This window comes from Gallinula chloropus, assembly GCF_964237585.1.
Source record: "Gallinula chloropus genome assembly, contig: HAP1_SCAFFOLD_40, whole genome shotgun sequence".
In the NCBI taxonomy this organism is placed as follows: Eukaryota; Metazoa; Chordata; class Aves; order Gruiformes; family Rallidae; genus Gallinula; species Gallinula chloropus.
Window position 1 is genome coordinate 591,641 of NW_028168731.1, and position 24,770 is coordinate 616,410.

The window sequence follows — 24,770 nt, forward strand, 5'->3', positions numbered from 1 at the left end:
CATACTTCAGATACTTACTTAGAATTTCTAATTGACCTAATGGAAACACTCTAAAAAGAAAAAAAAAAAAAAAGAAAAAATCTTTTCTGAGAATATTACTGATTTCTTTTGGTTTTCATATAAGAAACAAAAAAATGCTGTCTTTTGGAATTATAATGCAGTAGGGATAATAAAAGAAAACTGTAGCTTAGTCTACTAATACTCAAAGTGTTACCCTCCTTATTTTATTTGGTTTGTTAGTTCAATGTGACATTAATTTAGAAGATTATGCAACTTTAATATTTTTACACATCTCTTTTTTTCAGTCACTGTTAAAGACATTGAGTCAGCATTTCTGTTTTCAGTTCTGTTATTCAAGGATCAAAATGGCAAAAAAATTGAAATAAAATACCCCAAAGTCCACAATTTTAAACAATAAATAGTGGGAAAAAAACCCAAACCCAACAGTACCAATATCTCAATAATGGATTGAGGAAGATATTGGTACAGTAGACATTTTTCCTGTCTGACAGACAAAAAATTTCATCATGATCATTTGGTGGTGGGAGGACGTATGTTCTCAAAAGTCCTAAATTAGTTAATTGCCAAATGTTTCTGACTTCCCAAGATCATAATTTTCCCATGTTTTCCCATTTCAATTCTTATTCAGCTGTTAATATTTGTCAATGGGAAGTGATGTTATGTGGTTTGAAAGAGACTTGCAGGTGCCATGAATAAAATTTGGATCATCCAGATGATTGACATTTCCCCTTTCAATGGTTTTGGTCTCTGGTAAAAGCATCCTGAGTTTAGCAACACAAGTCAGCTTTTATCCTGGAAACTAACAGCCACTGCAGTTCTTAGTAAGACATCTTGAGTACAGGGCATTACTATATGCACGTGGCTTCCAAAAGGGATCTTGCATACATCTGGCTGAGTAGAGGCTTGGTGTCTGTGACTAGGCATTCTAGACTCCAGTAGAGTTAGATCATGGTACCTTGGTACAACAAGGTGCTTTGAGTAAAAGGATAACGTCACTTTATCTGACAAATAGGAAAATATTTTCATTAGGCTTTGAAATTGCTGATGTTGAATCTTATCATGGTTCTCTTTCAATTCCCTCTTTCTGAAGTTACTCTGCTCTTACACAAGTTCTTCATGTTTCCGAATTGTTTATCAAGATGAGAACCATCCCCCAGAACCATATTATGACCTTTAACATATACAGAAATTTACCATTTATCACAGGTTTTGTTTTCCCTCCCTTAGTCAATTTTTTCATGAGATTGTGTCGTGAAATTCTCACAAAGGTCTCAATTAGTTTAAATGGAAAAAAAAAGAAATTGTTTCCATGAAATAGATTTTGAGCACAGAAACAGTCACAGTCCTCCTGTTAGAGATCCTCCTACTATATTTTCAGATTTTTACAGGGAGAGGGAAGCTTCAGAAATACCCCCCCTGAAAAACAAGTTGCACAGGTATGACTAAGGAGCACCCAGTAATTGTATAAAGAAGGCTTTTGTTTTTTAAAATACAGTAATTGCCCATTCACGGGTGATGATTAGTCAGGAGAGACAGGTGCTGGGGAATTAGAGGAGATGCATGACTTTTGAGGCATGACAACTGTGTGGAGGGACTAAGATCTCTAATATCTTAAAAAAGCACTAAGTACTAGTCAGTGTTCTTGACTTATAGAAAATACATTTTAGGACCTTTACCAAAAAACCCCATATATCTTTTCTTTACAATCCTGCAAAAACAAAAAATCTGTAACTGTGGGTGCATGGTGATTTTATCTTGAAGTCTTTCAACTGATGAAGAAAGAATTACAAGTACAATTAAAATAAACATTACTATCAGAAAAACTATGATATTTTAGGAAAAACTAAAATTTCCTAGAACCTCTTACAATTACAATATGGTTAGCTGATACAATCCACAAAACATTTAATTTTCATCTACACTCAAATATTTTCGATAATGCCCTGTGATTAAAATGATAAAAAACACCCCCAGACAGTCTGAAGACTGTCTGAGTGACAGCAGGTCAAGTCGGTGGCCACAATCAGAAGCAACATGGCAAAGACAGATTATGAAACAGTAAAGAAATCTTGACTCCAATATAATTTAAGTTAACTTTTTGGAGGTCTCATGGTTGTTTGTATATTTTATCTTATAAATTTGAGGCATGAAGTTCAAAGTCATTTATATAATATTGAGGCCTGAGTTGAATATTGGATATTAGCGGAATTATATGGTTAATAAACCCCTAAATACTATGTGGTCTTCTAACCAAAACATCAAATAAGGTCTTGCTCATTATTTTATTTTCAAATTAGTGAAAACATTTCCTTCATTGCTGCCTACTGCAAGCATCACTGGGGTTTGTGTAATTTTTGTCCTTGCCATTGCTAGATTCAGGGACAAAGAAATAAATTTTTTTATCTGGGGATAAAAAAATGGATAAAACCCAAAAAATATTTCAAAGTAATTACTCTGAGCTAATCAGATTTGATCTGTAATCTGGAATACTGTCTACTTGTCACAGATATTCTCCTCTCATTGAGCTAACTCTACCACAGTGAAAAAATTATGAAAACTAGGTTAACACTAAGGACAAAATGGCTTCAACCCTGAATAGCAGCTAAACTTTCAGCCATACATCAGGTTGGATACTATCAGCAAAATAATTATTTAATTAAAAGAATTTGTGTAGCTTTTAACAGCAACTCAAAACCCCAAGTTTCACACTGCCTGAAATAAAGGCAACAAAATAAAGTGCCTAGTTTCTAGTAACGAGAGTATTCTCTCACTGACACAATGCATTTCAGTAACTTTTAGGGCTTAACCTTCACCCTATACTGTACCACAGCGTAGTGAAACACATAGATACAGAGAAATGTGGCTAGCTGAGAAAAAACAAACCCTTTTCCAGAAAACTAAGCTTTAAATAGCTTCTTACCCTAGAAGCTACAGAAATGCATGAATCAGACTAATATATGCATAATGGACTAAAATTCATGTGAATTCATTCTGCAGAGTTACATTGTGTGTACCTAAACAGTCTTTGAGACAGAAGTATCAATGTAATTTAAGGAAGTTTTCCATTTACTGTTTTGTTTTGCATTGTGAAGACTTCCTAGAAAGTTTAAACTGGATTTTTGTAACAGGGGTTTTTTATATTAAACTGAAGTAGAAGATGGAATCACGTAATGCACTCCAGCTGCAAACAGGCATTGGGTCTTTGGAACCAGGCTACAGGGAGTCTGAATTTAAACAAAATAAAATGTTATGTGTATTGTGTGAAGACCATACGTGTAAGTATGAATTTTAGGAACATCTTGAGAAACCTAAAAAAAGTTAGCGATACTGTCGTATTAAGGTCTAATATTTGAACTAGTCTGAAGCCAAGTGTAACTACTGCATTCCCAATGTCATAAAACAATTTTTGAAGTTGATAGTTCACAAAATGTCAGATCTTGAGGTTTTTTATTAACCTATGAGTAAATGTTCTCTCCTGTATCCCTGCCCTATGTCATTGAGAGCAGAGGATTCCAGTTAGGGAAGGAATATGCCAAGGTGATGGCTTAATCAAATTATAATTATTTAAAAACTGCTCAGAAGCTTGAAATTGTAGGAAACATTTCTATGGAATTACTGAACATAATTCATATAAGACAAAATGAGTGATAAATACTTCTCAATTAACTAAAAGAACAAGTCCTTATCATTTGTGCAACAAATATATATGTAAATATATTTACATTTAAAGATACCAAACTGGATACATTAAAATGGTTAAAAGATTTGATTCCGTCTCAGTTCTTACCTATGTGGGTATTTGTTTTTCTTAATGGCTATGAAAGAAAATATTGGAACAGAGTTCATATATGATAAATTAGATTCTAAATAAATAAGAACTGGGTTTAAACTTCTATCTGATTTCCTGAATTCTTGAGGAACATGAAACATTAATTGTGCATTATTGATTCAACAAGGAAGTGCAATCATTCAAAATCTATAGACCTGCATATATCCAGTGAAGTATCTTGCTCACTACCTTCAAAAGGAAATGAATGAATATCAGCAGCCAGGAGAGTAGTTTCTAAACCTCAGACTAATTCTATGAATGAATGTCCAGAAGTTAAGCCAGTCTTTACCGGAGAGTCTAAACATCTTCCTACAAACACACAAGAGTGCATGAATGTTCATGAAGCAAACACTCAAATAAGAAAGGGATATTTAACAGTGCTTGAGATTCTTCTGAGATTCATGCATTCACTTCCAGATCTCCCTGTGTTTTCTCTGGAAGTCTCTTTATGTTGGAGAAACATGTAGTTGATAGCTAAGGGAAGGTCTTACTGCAGGCATGTCTTTCATGTCTGAGAATGAAATGAGTACAGAGACTGGAAAATATGTAATCTCTCTAGATAGTGCAAAAGAAGGGGGGGAAAAAAAGTCCTTGACTTCAAGAGCCTTAGTAAATGATCACTTGCAAAGCAAGATATGCGTACAAGATAGCTCAAAAGAAATTGGTTATTGGTAAGTAACTTTCCCTTTCTTTGTTATCAGTGCACTTTTCAACTGGGAATAACCACGACGAGATGCTGACTCTAGCTATATTGCTTTAGCATTCTTTTAGTACTGATGTAGTGTCACTTTTTAAATCATTCCAGGCTAAAATAAGCACCCAACTTCTCTGGCTTGGAAAAACTGGCTCCACCATCTTCATCTTGTACCTGAGCTGGGATTTATGTAGCTTTTGGCAAGCACAAACGAGGCTTCTCACCCAAATACCTGAACATATATTTAAGCCAATCACATGCACACATACACACATATTTGCCAAATACCATTGATTTTACTGGCTCATTGTACAACAAGATATATAAAATCTGGTTTCATACCATTTTACTTCTTTTCATGCTGTGTGTATAAAAATCCACTATTTAAAAATATTTCTCACTTCAGAATATATTCTTCATGACATTTATGCTTGTCCACCTCTCCTCAGATATAATATAAACATGATAAATTTCCCATATCCATTATTTGCAAACCTGTATAACTTGTACTAATCTTATACACTTAGCTAAAAAGTTCTGATTGAGAAAGTTGAGGTTTCTTGGGAATTGTTTTACTGCTGACCTATTGCCTAGTGAGAATCTATGCTAAGGGGTACCAGAGTGACCATCCATTTTTTGTTCATGCTGATTCAAACACTTTAATGTGCATTATTTTACTTCTGGAGCTCACTGGGGTTCAACTACCACTGTTGAACATCTAATCTGCACACTTGATGATTTCATTATCACTAATTTGTACACAACTATGACCTTCAGTTTTACATCAGTATTTTCTAATGATTAATTTTTAAAATACATTTTGTAGTTTCTAGAAGATTCTGGGAAGCAGTGATCAAAAAGGGAGTGTAAATGCTCCCATAGAAAGGCTCATCTGCTACAGCCTTTCAAAACAGTATCTCCTCCAAGTCCACAGTGTACCTACAACAGGTGCTACACTTTGAAACTGGGAAAACATAGGTAAAATTCAGTGTATAATACATGATATTTTAAAATATTAAGCAAATCTATACTTCTTTAAGATTAAGATTTGAACATAAATGATGTCTGCAATACATTACGCATATTTGTGAGTTCTAAATGACATGTTAACAAGGCCTGAAGAACATATATATACTTATATGTGTTGGTGTAAACTATTTTGAGCAAGCAGAAATCTCTACATTGTTGACGATAACCAATCAAAACTGATCAATTCAGAGCAGAAACTGTGGTTCTGATGAAGGGATTGTCGTGGTTTCACCCCGGCTGAGAGCTGAGATCCACGCAGCTGCCTGCTCTTTAAAGGAAAAGAGGAGGGGGAGAGGTGTGTGGCGGGGGTGAGGAAAGGGAAGGGAGAAGGAAGGGGCAAATAACAACCCAAAACCAAGAAACCAAAAGCCCGTGGGTTGGGATAAGGAGAGTTTACTAGAATAGCAGAAAGGTACAATATAACAAAGCTGACAGGACTTTAGAGCAAAATTATATGAAGCTGTTGATACCCAATGCAGTGTCTCACTGAACCCACAGCTCAGGCCGTGCCACCCAGAGCCGTCCCGGAACCTGATCATCCCCCCAAAACCGCGCATCCTGGAGCCGCCCCGCTCCTCCTCCCATCAGCCCCCCTTTATACTGAGCAGGACGTAATTGTCATGGAATACTCTCTTTGGCCAATTTGGGGCACCTGTCCTGGCTTTGTCCCCTCCTTCCTCATTAATAGAGAAATATGAAGAGCTGAGAAAGTCCTTGACTGCTTGACCACAACTAAAAACATCAGGGTGTTATCAGCACTGTTTTAATTTTAACTCCCAAACACAGCATTCCATCCGCTGCTACAAATGAAGTGAACTCCATCCTGACTGAAACCAGGACAGGGATTTGAAAAATGGGAAATTTAACTACAGAACTGTAGAATTTTTATATCACAGATTGTACCAGGAAAATGAAGGTTATCAACTGCTGTTCCAATTAATACTGTACTCCCTATGGGATGAACATGTGCAGAGGACCCAAAAGTTCTCTGTGGTACAGCATTAATCTTCTACATGCAGTACAGCTAATGTTGACAGAGCTGTGGCTGTTGTCAGGCCTACTGATGACTTTTGAGTTTTTGACTTCATCTGCCTTCTAGTGATTTGCTCTCTGAAGATAAGTTTGATGAGGAAAAGATAAAAAGTCATCAGCACCTTTAGTTTACAGAGACAGAAACAATGCTGAGTAATTACAGATTATTTTTCTCTAAGAATGTTTTGAGAAATCATATTCCTAAATAATTTCAGAAAATTAGGTAGAAATTTAAAGTTTCTTCAATAATTAGGAATTAGGAGAAGAAAACACTACAAAAGCTGATAGAAAGAAATCCAAAGTAGGATCACAACTGATGAATCATAGAATAGTTCGGGTTGGAAGTGACCTCTGAATATCATCTGGTCTAATCCCTCTGCAATGAGCAGGGACATCTCAAGTCAATCAGGTTGATTAGAGCCTTGTTCAATTATTCAGCCGTGGTTTGTTTCAGATTTAAGGAGAGGAGAATAAACCAGAAGAGATTCACACTGTTAGGCCAAAAACATTGAATAGTGCAGGTCATGAGTTCATTCAAAATGTGTTTTTTAGGAAGACACATATCAGACCACAATAAATACAGAAAATCTTCTATGCCATAAAAAGAACTGCTCAATCATTTTGATATTCTGGACAACTTCTTTTTCCATGGTTCTAATGAACCATGGAATTCTGATTCTATTATTAGCAAGAAATTGGTAACAATCGTTTGTACCCTTACATCTGAAATTTTATTTTGTGGATAAAAGCTGAACTACTTTTTTCTACATAGCTAAGAAAGGAAGGAATGAATAAACAAGCAACTAAAACAAGAAAGAGCAAAGAGAGAGATAAAAGAAGGGAAGCATTGGGACAATCCAAAGGACCTGAATTTCCCTGCATGGAAATCATAAATGTCTTAAAGAATTGGATAAAACTTGGATAGAAAAAAGGTAAAGATAAATTAATGAAGTTTAGGTGATGTCCATGTGGACATTTAGGATGGGTGACAGGTTTCTCAGACCAAACACCTCGCTTAGTATACATGAAAGCATTCCCCAAAATCTATTCTGCATTTATTCTCATTATTCCTTTATTCAAATGCCTGAGTTGGAAACAGACACTCCACAGCTCTGTGCAGTAATCACTTGAAACCACCATCGTCAGAATTGCAAGAAAATGCATTTCTCCTCCAGTAACAGCTGTGGGAGAGATCAAGGATTATCCTCCTAGATTTAGACCACGTCCACACCAGCACTAGTGTGTTACTAGTTACACAGCCCCAGCTAGGCAAGCGTTTGTGCATCTGGAGATGGCAGACTAACGCAGAGCTCAGAGTGTCAATTTATCCTGTGTGAAATGACCGGGGGAGGGAGACATAATGAACAGCTGCATTGAGCTGAGAAGCGTAGGAGAAGGTGAATGAAAAATAGGAAGATAAGGAATAAAGTGAGAAATAAGAAAGGATAGAAAATGAAAGGACTGTATTCATATGTAGAAAATGTGTGCAAAGTCACTTGCCATTAAACACAGTAAAAATGAGAAGGGACGTCATTGTCCATCTGACTCCATTTATCTGATAATCAACACTTTTTATACTCGTAATCCTGAACTCTCGTTTTAAACCCACATTAATGAGATGATCAGGCATTTCTACAACTGCCTTATGAACCTTGCCAAAGAGAACTCATTTTCTCAGATCATTTGCTGCAGTATCAGTCCATCGTCTCATCCTGGCCAGACTGTCTCACCTGTTAGTATAAAATTATGCAGACAAATAAATTAAAGTGCTTTGACATTCCACTACTCTTTTTTTTTTTTTTTTTTTTTTTTTTTTTGGCTGAGGAATCTTTGGTCAGTAACCAAATCAGCAATTTCAAAATATTAGCATTTACCCATTTTAACACAACTAAATTTTCTTTAACCAATCACATAGTTTCATATGTACCCAGGTGTGACTTGTTATGCTCTTCAACATCTTCTCATTCTGAAAATTTTTATTTGTATCTGCAAATCAAGACATTTCCTGTTACCGTCTACTTTTTAAACAAGCACAATGAGGTTCATTTTGACCTTTTAACTCAATGAGAGTTATGCCAGGAGCAGCAGTCTTGCATGACATTTCTGGGGAGGCTTGTGTTTCAGGCATACAGGGTTTGCTACTGTTAAGCCTCAGACTTCTGGTCTCCATCTCAAGTTTTAAAGCACATTACAGTAGGCTACGTGTGCCGACCCTAGCTAAAACTATGCCAGCATTTCCATAATAAAAGCTCTTATTTCCAGAGGTCCCAGCTGTACATTCAGCTGTAAAAATGCGCTAGGCTAAAATTGGATGTACAGGATTCAATGTGGAATTAATACAAATTAAAAAAACATTCCACTTGACTATTTCTGAGCTATAGCTTCTGAAAAAGTAACGGTTTGTGAGATTCCTTTTTGGCCTCTCATCTTGTAAATCAAAAAGTAATTTAACTTTTTCAAAATATTGATGTTATTACGTGATGAGACCAGTTCTGCTTCCACAGGAAGGATTCCTCTATACCTTAGACACGGGGATTTATTTTCATGTATACAAGAGGGCAGCATCTGTAGTTGTTTACCAAGAATTCAAAAATGACACACTGTCATCCTGCCTACACAGTTCACTGCTACTGATGTTTTATGCTCATCAGAATCCTACTCCTGCAAAAGCAAGGATGTGTACATCAATATATAATTTTGGTTTCTTGGCAGGGGGCAGAACTCATAACGCACTCTGTCTTAAACTAGCTGTGGAAACCTTGTTGCTTTTACTTTATTCCTTGTGCTTTGTGCTGTTCTTTTACTTCATTTAGAATAAAGGTAGAAATAATACTAAATAATAGATTAAATTCTGACAGGTCTTCCTATTTCTCCCTAGTTTTATCTCTTTAATTCCATGAAGCTCTCCTAGGCCCATCCTTAACGATCCCATGTAACATGCCTTGCCTGTGTCTTCTACAACCTTGAAGCATACAGTTCTCTTCCACTCAAGCATATTGTAAGGGCTCAGAGGACGTGTCTGTGTGCTCTTTTGCAGACTGGCATGATTGATCTGTCTCAAACACAAGCTGTGTGACAGCACCCCAGTAGTACTTACCAGCTTGAGCCTACTGATTTGTGGCTGATTCAGGGAGCCTCTCACCTCTATCTACCAAGTATCTCATCATCATAACCAGATTGGCATGGAGATGGATGTTCCTTTTGCATCTTGAAAGCCTCCAGTTATGAGGACTCTGACACGTCCCTGGGAAGGTTGGTCAAGTAAATCACTGTAAAGAAATGTATTTCTTGCATTGAACTAAAACATCTCTTGGTGTAACTTCCACCCCCATGTGACTGCTTGTGAAGAGAGAGCCTGCATCCTATTTTCAGTCACCTGTTAAGTACTTTCCTGAGAAAGAAAGGTCCATCAAGCTAAAGTATGATATCTAAGCTCTGGATCAGCGCAACACTGACAGGAAGGAACCTCAACTTTCACCCATGGCAGTGTGCACTTAGAGCCCAGAAAGCCAACTGTCCCCTGGGCTGCTTCACAAGAAGTGTGACCAGCAGGTCAAGGGAGGGGATTCTGCCCCTCTGATCTGGAGTGACGCCCCCTGCAATGCTGCATCCAGCTCAGTGGTCCCCAGCACAAGACAGGCGTGGAGCCCTTGGAGCAAGGCCAGAGAAGGCTGGAGCACCTCTGCTATGGAGGCAGGCTGAGAGAGTTGGGCTGGTTCAGCCTGCAGAAGAGAAGGCTCTGGGGAGACCTTATAGCGGCCTTCCAGTCCCTGAAGGGGCTACAGGGAAGCTGGAGAGGGACTGGTGACAAGGGCAGGGAGGGACAGGACAAGGGAGAATGTTCTTAAGCTGGAGGAGGGGAGAGTTAAATTGGGTATTATGGGAAAAAAATCATCTTCCCAGGGACAGTGATGAGGCCCTGGCACAGGGTGCCCAGAGAAGCTGGGGCTGCCCCTGGATCCCTGGCAGGGTTCAAGGCCGGGTTGGATGGGGCTTTGGGCACCCTGGGCTGGTGGGGGGTTTCCCTGCCCACAGCAAGGGGTTAGAACCAGATGGGCTTTAAGGTCCTTTCCAGCCCAAAGCTGCCTGGGATTCTGTGATTATTTTTTTTCTTGTCTATTCTTATTTGTAGCATTTCCAGTAGGGATTATTTAATCTTATTCCCTAGGTTAATGGAACTAAACTGGTGTAGAAATAACCACAGTAAATACACTACAAGTGCTTTGCAGCCTTTGTGTTCCAGGGGAAAGCTGTGTCTGGCTTGGCAAAGAGCAGCAGTTGGATGTGACAGCAGTGTACAACCTTATTGTTGCTTTGGTGTTGAACAGGGGTATGCAGTGATATGGGGGTGCTTACTTCCTTGCAGTGTCTTATACTTTGTCATCTTAGATTTGGTTTCTTAACTTCCAGATAGAAGCTTTTAAAAGAAAATAATTGAGTACCCAGAAGCTGCTGTTCAGAGACACCTGCAAACATTGGATTTCTGTGGGATTGGTGCATATAAGAGAGCAAAGACAGAGGCCTCTTGTAGGTCTGACAGAGGACTAGAGCTCCTTTTCTGTGGGCTACAATACTCCACGTCATGACCTTGTTTCGATTATAAAGGTAGGAAAATTCTGCTGTGTCCCCCAGATGATGAAGGGAACACAGAGCCTGGGTTTCAGTCAGATCTCTGCATGCCAGGTGAGTGTAACTGGCTTTATCCAATAACAGAACTGTTGAATTTTGTTCGGAATGCAGCTTCAAGCTGCTTCTCCAAACTGTTCCTCCTCAGTGAGTGGGGTTTCAGTTATACTAAGAATGTGCTTGTCTGAAATGTTTGCCTCATCAGATGAGCTGAACTGTGCTGCAGATGGCCCATGGATTTATTTCCTTGTCATGAATCATGAGGGGTTTGTCAGTGAAGTAAACTCCTCAAATACTCATTTCATGATGATCTGTAATGCCTGTTTGTCCTTTGCAGCTACCTTAAAATGAGATGTGTGTGCCTAAACTATCACAGATAGTTTTTTGTTCTTCTTGTGAGCCTTAGAGAGAGCTCTTGGAAGAGCTCAGAACTATTTCTGGACTTCTACAGAGCATTTGCGTTTTGTGAAGTATGGGAAATACCTGTACCGACCTTTGTGCTCCTTTAGATTGAAAAATAACAAATTCCCACAGGGAGAATTTTCCAGACTTTTTCTTTTCCTCCTGGAGCTGTCAGTGTGTAGAAAGGGGGTTGAGCACTGTGTAGGTCCAGAAGGGCAGAGAAGATAGAGGATGGTGAACAGGGACTCTCCACAAAGGTAAAGAACCTGCAAGAATTTAACTGGGGATGGTTCCCTCCATGTGCATGCATGTGTATACCTATGAGATTTAATCTCCAGACCATGAGATCTGAGCCTTTCACATCAGACCGAGACTTGTTCTTCCTCTTCACCTTTTTCTGCTGTTTGTGCTTTGATCCAAGCTGTATTTGAGGAGGAACTGTCACAGAAGCACAGCTGCTTTTGGAAATAAATCAGAAATTGATGAATTCCTTGGTATGTTTTAGTGCAACCAGTCAGGAAGTTTGTGTCATTTCAGTGAGCCTTGATAGAGTGTGTTGAATGCATCACTTCACCTGTCTTAATGTTGTTCTTCCAGAATTCAGGAAACATGAGACCTTCTGGTCAGTTAATGAAAGGATGTGCTTTTCTGAGGCTGACAGCTGACAATGAAATGCACTACTGCAACATCTCTAAGTGGCTCACCAGGAGCAGGAGGCGTGTGAAATGATTAACCCATGCTGGCTTTGTTTTGAGGGACAGGAGGCTGAATGCTGTGCTGTGATTCTGGCTGGCTGAGGTGATAGGTGAAGCGTGGTTCAGATTGTTCTGGCACAAAATTAACTTTAGGTGAAGCCACTTCAGAGGGGGCACTCAGCAAATTGTGGAACACTTTAAGGAAGGTCCTGAAGAACTGTTCCCTGACTCTGTAGTGCCTGTAGCCTCACTAGTGCCAAAATCATTGATGTCTGACCGCTGTATGTGAGTGGAACCTTGTGGTGATGTGCAGCTGGACTCTGGGACTTGCTCCCACTGAAGCCAAAGGGAGTTTTACTCTTTGGAGAACTCTGCTTATCAGGAAAGCCGATGCTCTCCTGTCTGTCAGGTCAAACTGGTGTCCTTAAAAGGAAGAGGAGGAAGATGTTAATTCCACGTGTGCATGTATTCTGACTGCTGTAATCCACATTTGCTCTTGGGATGCTGTCAGAGGAGGCTTTTGGATGCTGTTTCCTAGTGTTCCTGGAAAGAAATGGGATTGTAAAAATGTTGCCAGATAATGCATTTCCTGCCCTGGGAGCTTGCTCTGGTGGTAGTGTGGTGGAAGTCCTCAGACTGTCCAAGAAGATGCTGCAGCTTTGCACATCAGCAGCTTAGCAAAGGATGTCAGGTCTATCTGTTAGATGGTAGGTGCTGCTTTTTCTGGTTAGAATAAGTCTGAGCTGCTATTGAACTTAGGGATATCTCAAAGTTTAGCAATTTGTATGTTATATAAATGAACTTTGTCTGGTTCCAGCCCTGTTAAGAGGGAAATTTGCCATTAGTTGCGTTGGGAGCTTAAGGCTTGAATGCAGAGAGTGCCTGTTTGAACACTTGGGTTATTCTGGTGTTAAAGAAAATTTATCTGAATTCAGTGCTTCTAGTTTAGAAGCAGAAAAGACATTGTCTTGGTGCCTTAATCATGAGCTTAGAATATAAATGACAGAGATGAAATCCCTGACATTAGGTTTTGCAGGTACCATTTGCTCTTTGGTAACTGGGGCAGCGTTGTGTTCGATACCATCATCCTGTGTTTTTCAGGAGAGCAGCTCTGAATGGCTGGAGAAGTCTTCAACATCAGACCCTTGCAGCCATATGCTGTCACTCTACAGTTGCTGCAGGGGGAGCCTACGTGTGCTAATGGAGATGCCAAAACTGATCTAGGTCATATTCTAGATTTCACTTGTCGACTCCAGTATTTCAAGGTGAGCCATGTTTGCACAAGTACTGGCGGTGTTTCTGCCAGAGTGATGGGATTCTTGGCATGCTTCTGGAGCCAGGTTTGAATGCACAAGATCTTTACTGGCAGTAAACACCTGTAAGCATTTAGAGCTGGGTGTTAAACAGGTGCTTATTCTACCAACCTTCAACATAGTTCTCTAAGAAAGATGTTGATTCTGCCATGTGATGTCATCTCTTCAGCGGTGCCCTCTAGGGTTTCTGTGACAGAGCCTTACTGGGTGCTAATAGGCATGGGGAAGCAGGAAATATTCATTTCAACCTTGCATTCTTTGACAACACTATGGCTAGGCCAGTGTATAGAGATGCATACATGCATGTGTGTGTAAGTCCTGTCCCCTTTCTCACCTTTAACTGTATTGGAAAGTTTAAAAAACCCCCAAACCAAACTAACAAAACCATCAGTTTTAGAGATGAATGGCCCAGAATTTCTAGGACAAATGCCATTACAGAACAAATGTAAAATGGCCTCAGATAATTTTTTGTCTGGAACCAGTTTGATATTTTGTTCTTCTACCAAATCAGTGAATTACAAAGACTTTTGCTGAGTAGCTTTTTTAACACTGCTTGCTACAGGTCAGTGTCTTTTCAGCCCTTTTATTACATGAAGAATTTCCTTGTAACTGTGTGGTATGTTCAAAGATGAAATGAAGTAGTGGTTTGGGGAAGGTGCACTGGAGGGCTTGGGAAGTTTAGAAAGCAAAACCGCAGCTCTACTGTTATTCCTGTGGATCTTCAGTTGCCTTTGCCATCCTCTGTGTGTAGAACCTGTTGTTCAGAGGATTCTCTGGCTGGAGAAGAACATATGATTTAGAAAAATATTATATAGAGCATATTATTTAGAAAAATACTTGAGAGTTTCTGGCCCTTCTGAAAGCTTGTGAGTGGGAGCCTTCAGAGTTTATAAGATATACGTAAGACCAAAAAAAAACCCCAAACCTTAAGAGATTTCTCCCAAAATTTTATTCACAGCAACCAGAACTGCAACCACCTGCCTTTTGCACTGGTGCCATGTGCTCTGGCCAGAATGCTATGGGCACGTGGGAAAACTAGATGCCTTTTTATGAGATGGTCTAATGCTTTCTTCAAACCCATCTTGTCAGTGCCTCGGACTTCATCCCCTGGGCTGGAATTGAAGACAGTTCTGTCCTGGAGGATCCAGGTGTTTCAGGGAAGCTGGTTTTAGTGAGTGCCACTCTGGCTTGATCAGCTGTGGATGAAGCCTTGCTCAGTCTTGTCTGTGGGATTTGAGTGCCCCATGTGCTACAAAATACAAGCACCAGGTGGCAGCTTAAGTTCAGTGCCTCAAGTTCAGAGCACTTAGCTGGAGTGTAACTGATGGTTTGGGTTTTTTCTGCTGAAGAGTTAATCTGCGAGTTTCCTGTATCATCCCGTGTTTGACAAAGGGGTTGGAGCTGTGGCTGTCCCAGCTGCTGTACTTGTGCTCTTGCCCGTGCACAGCTGTCTGAAGTGAGCACAGGTTGGGTTGTGTACACTGACTGTTCTTCCTTGTTGATGACCAGGTCACTGGAACAGGGGGACCTTTTGGAACCAGTACCATTCAGGAGCATCTGTTGCCGTTTGACCTGTCAATTTTCAAATCTCTTCATCAAACAGAGGTACAACTGAGCTACTGCCTGTAATTTGAGGGGCTCTGTAAATGCCAGGTCTGGTGCATGTCTCTCAGGCTTGGTAATTGCTTTGCTTTGGTGCTGGGGTTGGGGCATGCAGTGTTCAGGAGGAGTGTTTTATTTGGGAAACAGTGTGGGGTTTTTCTCAGGACTTGGCAATACGGATGCCAGATGTAAATATTCAGAAGAGCTTGTGCATGTCTTCCCAAAGGATGTGTGTCATTTCCAGTGTATGCAGAAGCTACCCCAGGGTGGCTTTCTGTCCCTGTGAAGCTCCAACAGATGGGTGCTAATGGGAGCTCTTATTACAAAGTACTTCTTGTTTGGGAAGCAGCAGGGATTTCTGAAGTGATGTGAATTTGCTTGAGAAGGTTCACTTGAGTGCAGCGCTTCTGGCTTGAGAATTTGTGGCATTTTTTCGTTGCTCTGCTCTCAGTGTGGATCACAGGGCTTCCACTGGGAGTGTTCAAAACCTCTTTCATCCCTTTCAGATCTTTCCAGAGTGGGAATGCCTGGTTGTGTCACACAGCCCTTACCCTGTGCTCCCTTCTGTTGGGTTCAGGACCTTTTGTTGGACATGCCTGCTGTCTCACTGATAGGAGAGGCTGTGCTGGTTCAGAGCTGCAGTGCAGTCCCCAAGTCAGGGACTTGCTGACATCTTAGAGTGGGAAGGAAACTTCAGTGGGCTGGTGTTGGGAGTGTGTCTAGCATGGATAATTTCAGGAGTAGCTTTGTTTAGTGTGGGGAGAATAAAAAAGGGTTTTGTTTTGAAGACTTTTGTGCCTGTGGGTTCCTGAAAAGTGCTGGATGGGCTGGCAGCAGACCTGCATTTTCATCTCGTCGTAACTGCTGCCCAAAACCAAACAGTGGTGATCTGGAGAGGTGCTTCCTTGGGCAGAAGGAGTTCTCTGGGAACTGGTTGTTGTTGCACAGTGTGCCCAGAGAAGGACCCATTTGCTAGACAGAGGTTGGGTCACATTGAACTGCAGAAAAGACTTTTATAATGTCAAACTTAGTCTGTGTAATGAGCTCATTGGTGTGTGTGAACTGCTGAGCTGGGCATCTTCCCTTCCCCGGACAGTTGTTGTTTATTCTTTGCAGTAAAGAAGGTGGGATACAGCAGTAACTGTGTTTGCAGGTCGATCTGCACAGCTTGAGGTACCCACCTCTGCGGTTGGTGACAGTCAAACACTGCGCCCTGTTCAACTGCCTGGGCGGTTGAACCTGGGGGAATGCCCAGGGAGGGTAGAAAGTGCCTAGAGAAGATGTTTTGTGCAAAGAAATATTTGGGAATTAGTTTTTCTGTAGTTGTGCCCCTAATTTCTTGCTGTAGCTTTACCAAATGTTGGGCTGTCTGACCTGATAGTCCCAGATTTGAAGGCAGTGCTGTAACTACTTTCCGGACCGGGAGGGAATCCGTCCTTGAAGCTTTCAGTTGCCTCTGCTGTGTCCCGTGTTTGTTCTGCCATTTCTGACTGTCATGTTTTTCCAATAGATCAGTCATTGTGGGGGGAAGCTTCTCAAAGGGCTGACCTCATCCAAACATGCTCTGGCCACAATGAGTGTTCGGTTTTCAGCAACATCGATGAAGGTGAGAGGGAGTTTCTGATGGGTGTTCGAAGCGTGTGCGAGAATTGCGCCTGTGGTGGGGGAATCCCCATTTGGAGCCCTGGTCCTTTTCTGTCCTGCCTGTTGCAGGTTCTGCTCTTAAAGCTGGGAAGCAGAAAGGGTTTGCTGGCCTCTCAGAACAGACTTGAAGTGATGAGATGTGTCCCTTCACAGGGATGTTTCTGATGCTTTGATTGGAATGTGCTTCTGTTACTCCTCGAGAGCTGAATGCGTGTGGCTTCTTCTCTGGGCTGTGATTTGGCAAGGCTGTGAGGAGCGTACCTTTCACAGTCCCTCTCTTCCTTCCCATTCTCCAGCCTGGGTTGGCTGCCAGTGTTTGGGACTCCCTCCCTGTGGATCTAAAATAATTCTGACACACTCAGCTCCTGCTTTAAGACCTTTAATCTGGGTGATGATAAGGCTTAGGGATCTTTCTTTCATAAGGTCATTTGGATTGCTTGTGAAACAATGGGCTTTCACCGAAGATGCAGGTACCATATTTTTAGGGTGCTTGTCTTTAACAGGAAATCCTGGTGCCAGAGGCCTCTGAGTTTGATCAGTGGGAGCCAGAGGATGCAACTTCAAGCTGTCCAGTGACAGCAGTTATCCCAACTTGGAGAACATTAACAACCTTGGATATGAGTCACAACAGCATCTCTCAAATTGATGATTCAGTGGTAAGAAATCTTTCTTCATTTGTGTGTGGGGGGAAAGGATGGCTGGTCTTCTGTGGCACATGACTCAGCAGGGATTTTGCAATTTCTTCATGTATCTCTCTTCTGAAAGATTTCCCCTTGCACTGTCCGTGCTTGAGCTCCACAAGGTAATGCTGTGGAGATCAATGCACTGCTCAACTTACTCTGGTTTTTGCTTCTGTAATCTTTATCCAGGGTTCTGTGTAATACAGACAGGCCTGTTTGATGAGCTGGAAAGGCCTCTTAATGAGTTTGATCTGTAGTTAGTGGGGCTAAACTGGGGGCAACTTGCTTGTCATCAGTGAGAACCCAGGTTTCAAATGCAAACGTGACCGTGCTCATCAGAGTAATCTGGTTCTCTCACGAGCAGGTGTCTGCACTCTGGCTGCACTAGAATGGGTGCAGAACGCTTTTTACTGCTGAAAGCTGAGAAGAGGGTCTGTGCCTTGGAGAGTTCCTGCCCTTTGCCTGTTAGTTGTTAGTTGGTTGGTGAAGGAAGTACAGCCAGGTTTCTAAGCTAAAACGCATTTAACATGTGCACCTTTTCCCTTCTAGAAATTAATTCCCAAGATTGAGTTCCTGGACCTGAGTCACAATGGGGTGTCTCTGGTAGAAAACTTACAGGTAAGGGATGCTTTTGAAGGTGATGTTTGCCAGGCTGCCCAGGACCTTCCAAGACAGAATCCTTTTGCTAAAGGATTTTGCCACTCATCTTGCAGAGAAGAGTTTAAGCCCAAATAGCTTCCTAGCATCAAGCCCTCGTAAGGGTGCATTTCTTACTTGCCAACACTGACATGCAACATGTAGTTCTTGACTAAATTCAGTCGTTGCTGGCTGTGTCAATGGCTTGGGAAAAATAGAGTCGAGGAAGTTCCCTTTCCTGCAGGCTTAATCCTGTGTAATGAGCAAGTTCATGTTGTGTTTGTCAGCTGGGCAGCATCCAGCATGAGCAAATGGACAAGCCTTTGATATTGTTTAATTTTAGCAAATTGGTGTGTGATCTGGATTTTCTGTGCTCTCGTAGCATCTTTACAACCTTGTTCACCTGGACTTATCCTACAAGAAGCTGACATCGCTGGAAGGTGTTCACACAAGACTGGGAAACATCAAAACTCTGAATCTAGCAGGAAATCAGCTGGAAAGGCTGTGTGGTCTTAACAAGCTGTACTCTTTAGTCAACTTGGATCTGAGCAACAACAAAATCGAACAGGTGACTACTGATTTTAGTGTCAGATTGCTTTAGAACACAAGTGATTTCTGTTAGAGGGTGAAAGTGCAAATAAAGTGGCTGGAGAGAATTTTTTTTCCTGGTTACTGTTTGTATGTAATTTAGTCAAGAAATGCTTAGACTGTGGTGGTGTTCTCATTTAGCCAATATGTGTATTCATCCTTTTACTGAAAAACTTTCAGATTGATGAAGTAAAAAATATAGGAAACCTCCCGTGCTTAGCAAAGGTGGTGTTATCCAGCAACCCACTGAGCATCTTCCCTGACTATGGGACCAAAGTACTGGCTCAGTTTGGGGACAGGGCTTCAGAGGTATGTAAGAACAGCTTTTTCTTTCTAAAGCCTGGTAAGGAAAGTTGTGTGAATGCTCTACAAGCCTGAGGAGTTTTTAGTGGGGGTTGGAGTACATCTGTAGGGAATGGAACCATGTATACGCTGCTGGGCGTGCTCCTCAGATCTAAGGGAGAGCTTGCCCTGCTTTCACTGGGTAACAGGGTGTTCCTGTTGGAAGGTGCCTGTGCCAGTGGGGTGTGGAGCTTCCCAAGCCCTTCTGAGTTTGCATTCAAGTCATGAGGTCTGACGTGGTCATTACCTTGTTTACAGGGTTACAGACATGCACAGCATCTGCATCAAACTATTTATTTATGACATAAGTAACAATAAGTTACAGAGCTGCCTTGTTTTCTGTATTTCTGGATGTTTTTAACATTTTTAGGTCTGTCTGGATAACACTATCACCACAGAAAAGGAACCAGACACAGTGGAAGTGCTGAAAGCCATTCAGAAAGCCAAGGAGGTGAAACACAAACTGAGCAGCTCTGATAAAAAGGTGAGTTGGGTGCTGTGAGAGCAGAACGTGCTGGGTACAAAAGAAGCCTGTGAGTCCTCTCCAGATTGGCTTTGAGCAGAATTCCTTAAACTCACTTGTCATGGAAGTGAGTGCAGTGTTTGTGCTTTACTGCAGTGTGAGGTTTGAACATCACCTCTTTCTCCTATTTAGATTTCAATGCAATTTCAGGATGTTCCTTTTTCTGCTGGCTTGGGCTAGAGGAAGTGGGAGGAAAAGAGAAAATGGCCTAATGGTACACACAATAAATATGCAGCTGACCTCCACAGCCGTATTTTCCATCTTATACAAAGAGTGCTGAGGTGTGAGATCACTGCTTGTGTTGCAGAGGACTGAAATGATTTTCCCAGACTTTCTTCTTGCGAGTATTGAGCAATGGGAAAGGATCAGAAGTCTGAATTGTCCTGTTCTCCTGTCTGCTGTGCAGTGGGTTAATCTTGTTGTGGAAATAAGTTGTATTATCAGGAGCTGTGATGCCCCTGCAGCCTAAGAATCCTGTTGTCGTGGTTTGTGAAACTTGCTGCTGGTTTTGTCAGTGCAGGGATCAGTGATCAGAATGACTTCTCTAACCGAATTCTTAGTGGAGTTCTGCTTAGTGGGAAATGGGAACTTGAGAGGATGTGAGCACCACCGTGTGCCACCCCTCAGAAACCCAACACATTTGGTACTAACGTTCTTTTTACTCCAACTGGGAAATCTTTGTAGACTTAGTGCAGTTCAGGTTCTGATGTGTCCCGTGTGTTTAGGATTTTTCTTTAATTATTGCCTACTTTCTTTATTAGATCAGTGAGGACTCCAGGCTCACCGCTGCCAGCTCCAAACCAAACTGTTCTTCTGTTCCTGTTCGTCCTTCCTCTCCCTCTCTGCCTCGTCCTGTCAGCTCCAGCCAAGGTAATCATGTATGTATCGTGCTGCTGGGCTGAGCCTCTGGGTTCTGCGTCTCTGGGCTGCACTGATGTACCTGGATGTTCTGTGTAGGGATATGGGGCTTATCAAGTCAGAGCAGACAGACCCGGCAGCTTTGGCGTAGTGCAAGTGACATGTGACCTGGCAAAGCTGACCTGATGTTCACTGTGGTGTTAATTAACTCGAACAGAAGTTGGGGCACGGGGCTGCTTTTACTGCAGAAAGCAGCAGCAGAGGACTGTATCTCTCTTGCTAGTCTAGATACATGCCTTCAAGGGAACTGTGGCATCTGTAGGCACGTTCTAAAGCTGCTTCTCTGCTTGTTGGTCTGCACAAGGGGAGCTGGAGCATCTGTTCCATTACTGCTGTTGGCAAGGGCTGTGTTTCTGTCAGGCCAGAATGGAGGTCGGAAAAGGAGATGAGTAAGAGGCAGTTCTGGAGTTTGGGTTCAGACTGAGCCTGTGATTTCAGCACACTGTTGTGTTCCACAGCACCTGCTGACCTTACCTGAAAATCCCATTTCACTGGATGCTTCAACCAAGGGTACCCACTGCATTAGAACGTAGAACAGTGGCGTGTCCTGCATCTTCTGCAGGGGCCCGTGGGACTGACTGACTGGGAAATTCATGTGTGTCTGAGAAGAGATAAAGATGCTTTTGCTTTTGCCTGAATGAAAGCTTAAAATGCAGTAGGGTGTATCTGGTTGGGGACGACTTTGTAACCATTTAGAAAAGTGATGACAGTCTCCATAATTTGGGGTGAAACAGCTTACTCTTACCAGTGAATTGGTGGGTGGGGGAAGAGGTCTTTGGAAAGAGTCTGTTCCTGGCATTTCTGCAGAATCAGTAGAGGTCTTAGATCACTCAGTAAAAATGAAGTGACGGCGTTTAAATTAAAGGAGAAGCAATTTAGATGCAGGTTTAGTTGCTATTTATGTGCTTGATTTGCCTTTGGAGCCCTTCTGGATAACTTTTCACCTGCAGGTGAAATGCCAGGTTCTCCCAAATTAAGCCAACGCTGGCTTTAAAGCATCAAGCATTGAAGTTGCAGGAGTGAGACAGCTTGGCTATAGGGCAGCCTGGGGTTTTATGCAGGGCTAGCTGTAAAGATGCATGCTAGCAGTGGCTGTGACTGTTTAGGTGTTACTTATTGGTCAAGCATCTTTTTCCCTTATTGCAAATGTTTAAGGAGCACATGAATCTTGGAAAAAATACCAAGATCTTTCTGAACTACTTGGGAATTTTATAGGAAAACTGGTGTAAGACTGGGGTTACTGACTGTGGTCCTTTTCCATAAGATTCCTGTAGTAGAGTCTTGAGGAAGGGCTTTTATATTTATAAAAATAAATATAAAACTGGGATATAAATATATAGTGGGATATTTATAAATATATTAATATATAGTGGGATAGCAAGGAGTAGGACAGGATTAGGACATTCCTCAGCTTTAACAACAGAAATGAATTCTTTGCTACATACCTAGCTATCAAGGGTTGTTTTCAAAATACTGATTTTGAGAAGTCTATTTTTTAAAAAATGGAACTATGCTGGGCAATTTATTTCATTGTTAGACCTGAAATCAGGAATAATGGAATTCATTTTCTGATGCACTATTTCTGTGAATTGTTTTCTCTGCAGTTTCTCTAGACACCATCTGTTTCACTAGCATTTTATTCAACTTAAACATCGCTTCCAAATGGCTTATGGCAAAGATTAAACATATATAGAGAAGAGAAATCCAGAAATAATGCTGCCCTGTTCTGGTTTTCTTGTCAATTTGAGTTTCCTTCTGGCTAACACGGTTGCTTTGTTCAAGCAGTAAATCTCTCTTGTGCTTCCTCTGCCTGAGAGATGGTTTGGTGTCATCTACTAAACTTTGCCATCAATCCAGAACGATACAGGCAGGAGTTCTTATGCCCGAGGAAGCAGCTCACATGCATTGTCAGCATGAGCCAGCAGTGGCTCCTGCAGCTTGGAAGGCCAATGGTATCCTGGTCTCCCATCAGAAAAGGGTTGGCAGCAGGGACAGGGAGGGGATTGTCCCTCTCTGCTCTGCCCTGGGGAGGCCCCAGCTGGAGTCCTGTGCCCAGAGCTGGGGCCCCAGGACAAGAAAGATGTGGGACTGGTGGAGAGGGGTCAGAGGAGCCACGGAGATGATCAGAGGGCTGGAGCAGCTCCCCTACGGAGAGAGGCTGAGGGAGCTGGGCTGGTTCAGCCTGGAGAAGAGAAGGCTGTGGGGGGACCTCATTGCAGCCTCCCAGTCCCTGAAGGGAGCAGAGGAACAGGAGGGAATCAGCTTTTTGAAAGGGCAGGCAATGGCAGGACAAGGGGGATGGATTGAAGCTAAAGGAAGGAAGGTTTAGGACAGATATTGGGGGGAAGTTCTTTCCAGAGAGAGTGGTGAGGGGCTGGAAGGGGCTGCCCAGAGAGGGGGTGGGTGCCCCATCCCTGGGGGTGTTCAAGGCCAGGTTGGCTGGGGCCCTGGGCAACCTTGTGTAGCTCCAGGCCTGGAGGTTGGTGTCCCTGCCTGTGGCAGGGGGGTTGGAGCTCTGTGATCCTTGGGGTCCCTTCCAGCCCAGCCCAGGCTGGGATTCTGTGATTGGGATTCTGTTGTTTATTTGCACGTACGTTGTACACGCGTGAGCGGGCTGGCTCTGTGCTGATGCTGAGAACTGGAGTGCTGGGTTGCATTCCTGCCAGGCTGTGAATATCAAACAGGCAAAAAGCCCAATGTCCCTGAGAATATTTCAGTATACTGCATTCCTGATCAGTTTGTAATGACGAGTCAGGCTGGGATCCTTCAGAAAGGTTCTGATCGAGGGAAGATCATTTCCTTGAGTGGCATTTGAGGGACAGGACCTCCTGCGCCAGGGTAAAGGTTTTACAGATCTTCTGCTTGTTTGCTTGGTGCCTGCAAAAATGGGAGTGAATGCTGTGAAGCTCACAGACTGCTCTGCTATGGCTTTGCCAGCCTGGCAATGCTTTGGTAACACTCAGGGCAAGTTTCAAGGAAATGGACCAGTTGTGTTAAAACTAAATTACATGGAGGATTCTCACACAAGATGTTGAGATTTAAATTGGTGGTTAGCTTAAAAAATGAGCTTTAGCAGTCTTCAGTGCACCTTTCAGTGCACTTAAGGATATTAAAATTGTGCCTGGTTTTGTTCTGTCCTGGCTGTTCTGTGAAGAGACCCCGCAGCTTTAATGACTGATGGTCACATTTTGATGATACAATCTTAATTCTAGTTGTTTGACAGACACTATTAGACATTCATTTTGGTTTTACTTCAGCAATTTTAAAAGGTCTTTGTATTTCTTCTAGAAATAATTTGTGAAGAAACAGTCCTAGCCAGCAGTCTTTTGCAATCCAGTAGTTTGACTCCTACAGACTATACAGTTCCCCAGAGATATTTTGAAATACCAGACTCTGGATGTAAAAATCAGATAATTGCTACACTTGTGTTTATTTTATGGCAGTTTTAATGTGGTAGTGTTTGGTTTTTTTGCAAGCTAATTTCTGATATTAAACTTATGTTGTTATAGTAATCCACAGCAAAGGTATTTTCATTCTCTGAGCTGTTATAATTGAGGAAGGAGGTAGCCCCAAATTTGAGTGGTGGGTTTGGTCCACCTTGTACAGTGAGTGCATGATCTGAATTCACCAGAGAATTGTCGCTGTCAGGACTGAGATGTTTACCTGGCATTAGCGTCTCATTCAGTGTGCTCTGAGATGCTGAACTGCTCTCTGAACTGAGCAGTTCAGCACTTTTTGGAAGACAGGTCTCTTCCTCAGAGAGTGGAAGAACCTTCTCTCTGGCAATAGGTGTTGGCCTAATTGGTCTCCTTCAAACTCCAGCTGTTTAACTTCTGCGTTGTGATGTCATTTTTGATATAGGAAATGCCCTTCATATGCCTGGCTTCAGGGCATGAGACAGCCAGCCCTGAGGGACTCTGCCTCTGCTGCCAGCGTGGCTGGGCTTTCTCCAGGGCCTTTGCCTTTTCGCCTGGCTGTGCGCTGCTGCTGAAGTCTGTAGTGTGCTGAAAGGCCTACAGGCCACATCTGTTCTCACTGCGTTCCTGGCTGCCTCAGAGTGCCCAGCCTGAACTAAAAACCTGGTGTGTCAGCATCCTCACAGGTCAGCTGTTCAGCTGCCCACGGGTACAGCAGTCAGGACTCAGCAGGGAGCTGCTGGCCTTAAAAAGCAGGAGCCAACGTTGACTTTGCTTTTC

General features: G+C 42.1%; 1 protein-coding gene across 1 annotated transcript in view; it reads left to right on the top strand.

Annotated features, from left to right (window-relative positions):
• Positions 1-13,443: 13,443 nt before the first annotated feature.
• LOC311204222 (nischarin-like) overlaps positions 13,444-24,770 on the top strand; it is a gene marked incomplete at both ends in the record, with an annotated part of 72,970 nt that continues 61,643 nt past the window's right edge. Inside the window, 10 exon segments of the mRNA XM_084280676.1 lie at positions 13,444-13,593; positions 15,151-15,246; positions 16,754-16,849; positions 17,391-17,543; positions 18,117-18,185; positions 18,586-18,771; positions 18,972-19,100; positions 19,504-19,617; positions 20,418-20,526; positions 23,863-23,984. Coding sequence (XP_084136802.1) covers positions 13,444-13,593; positions 15,151-15,246; positions 16,754-16,849; positions 17,391-17,543; positions 18,117-18,185; positions 18,586-18,771; positions 18,972-19,100; positions 19,504-19,617; positions 20,418-20,526; positions 23,863-23,984 — 1,224 coding nt within the window.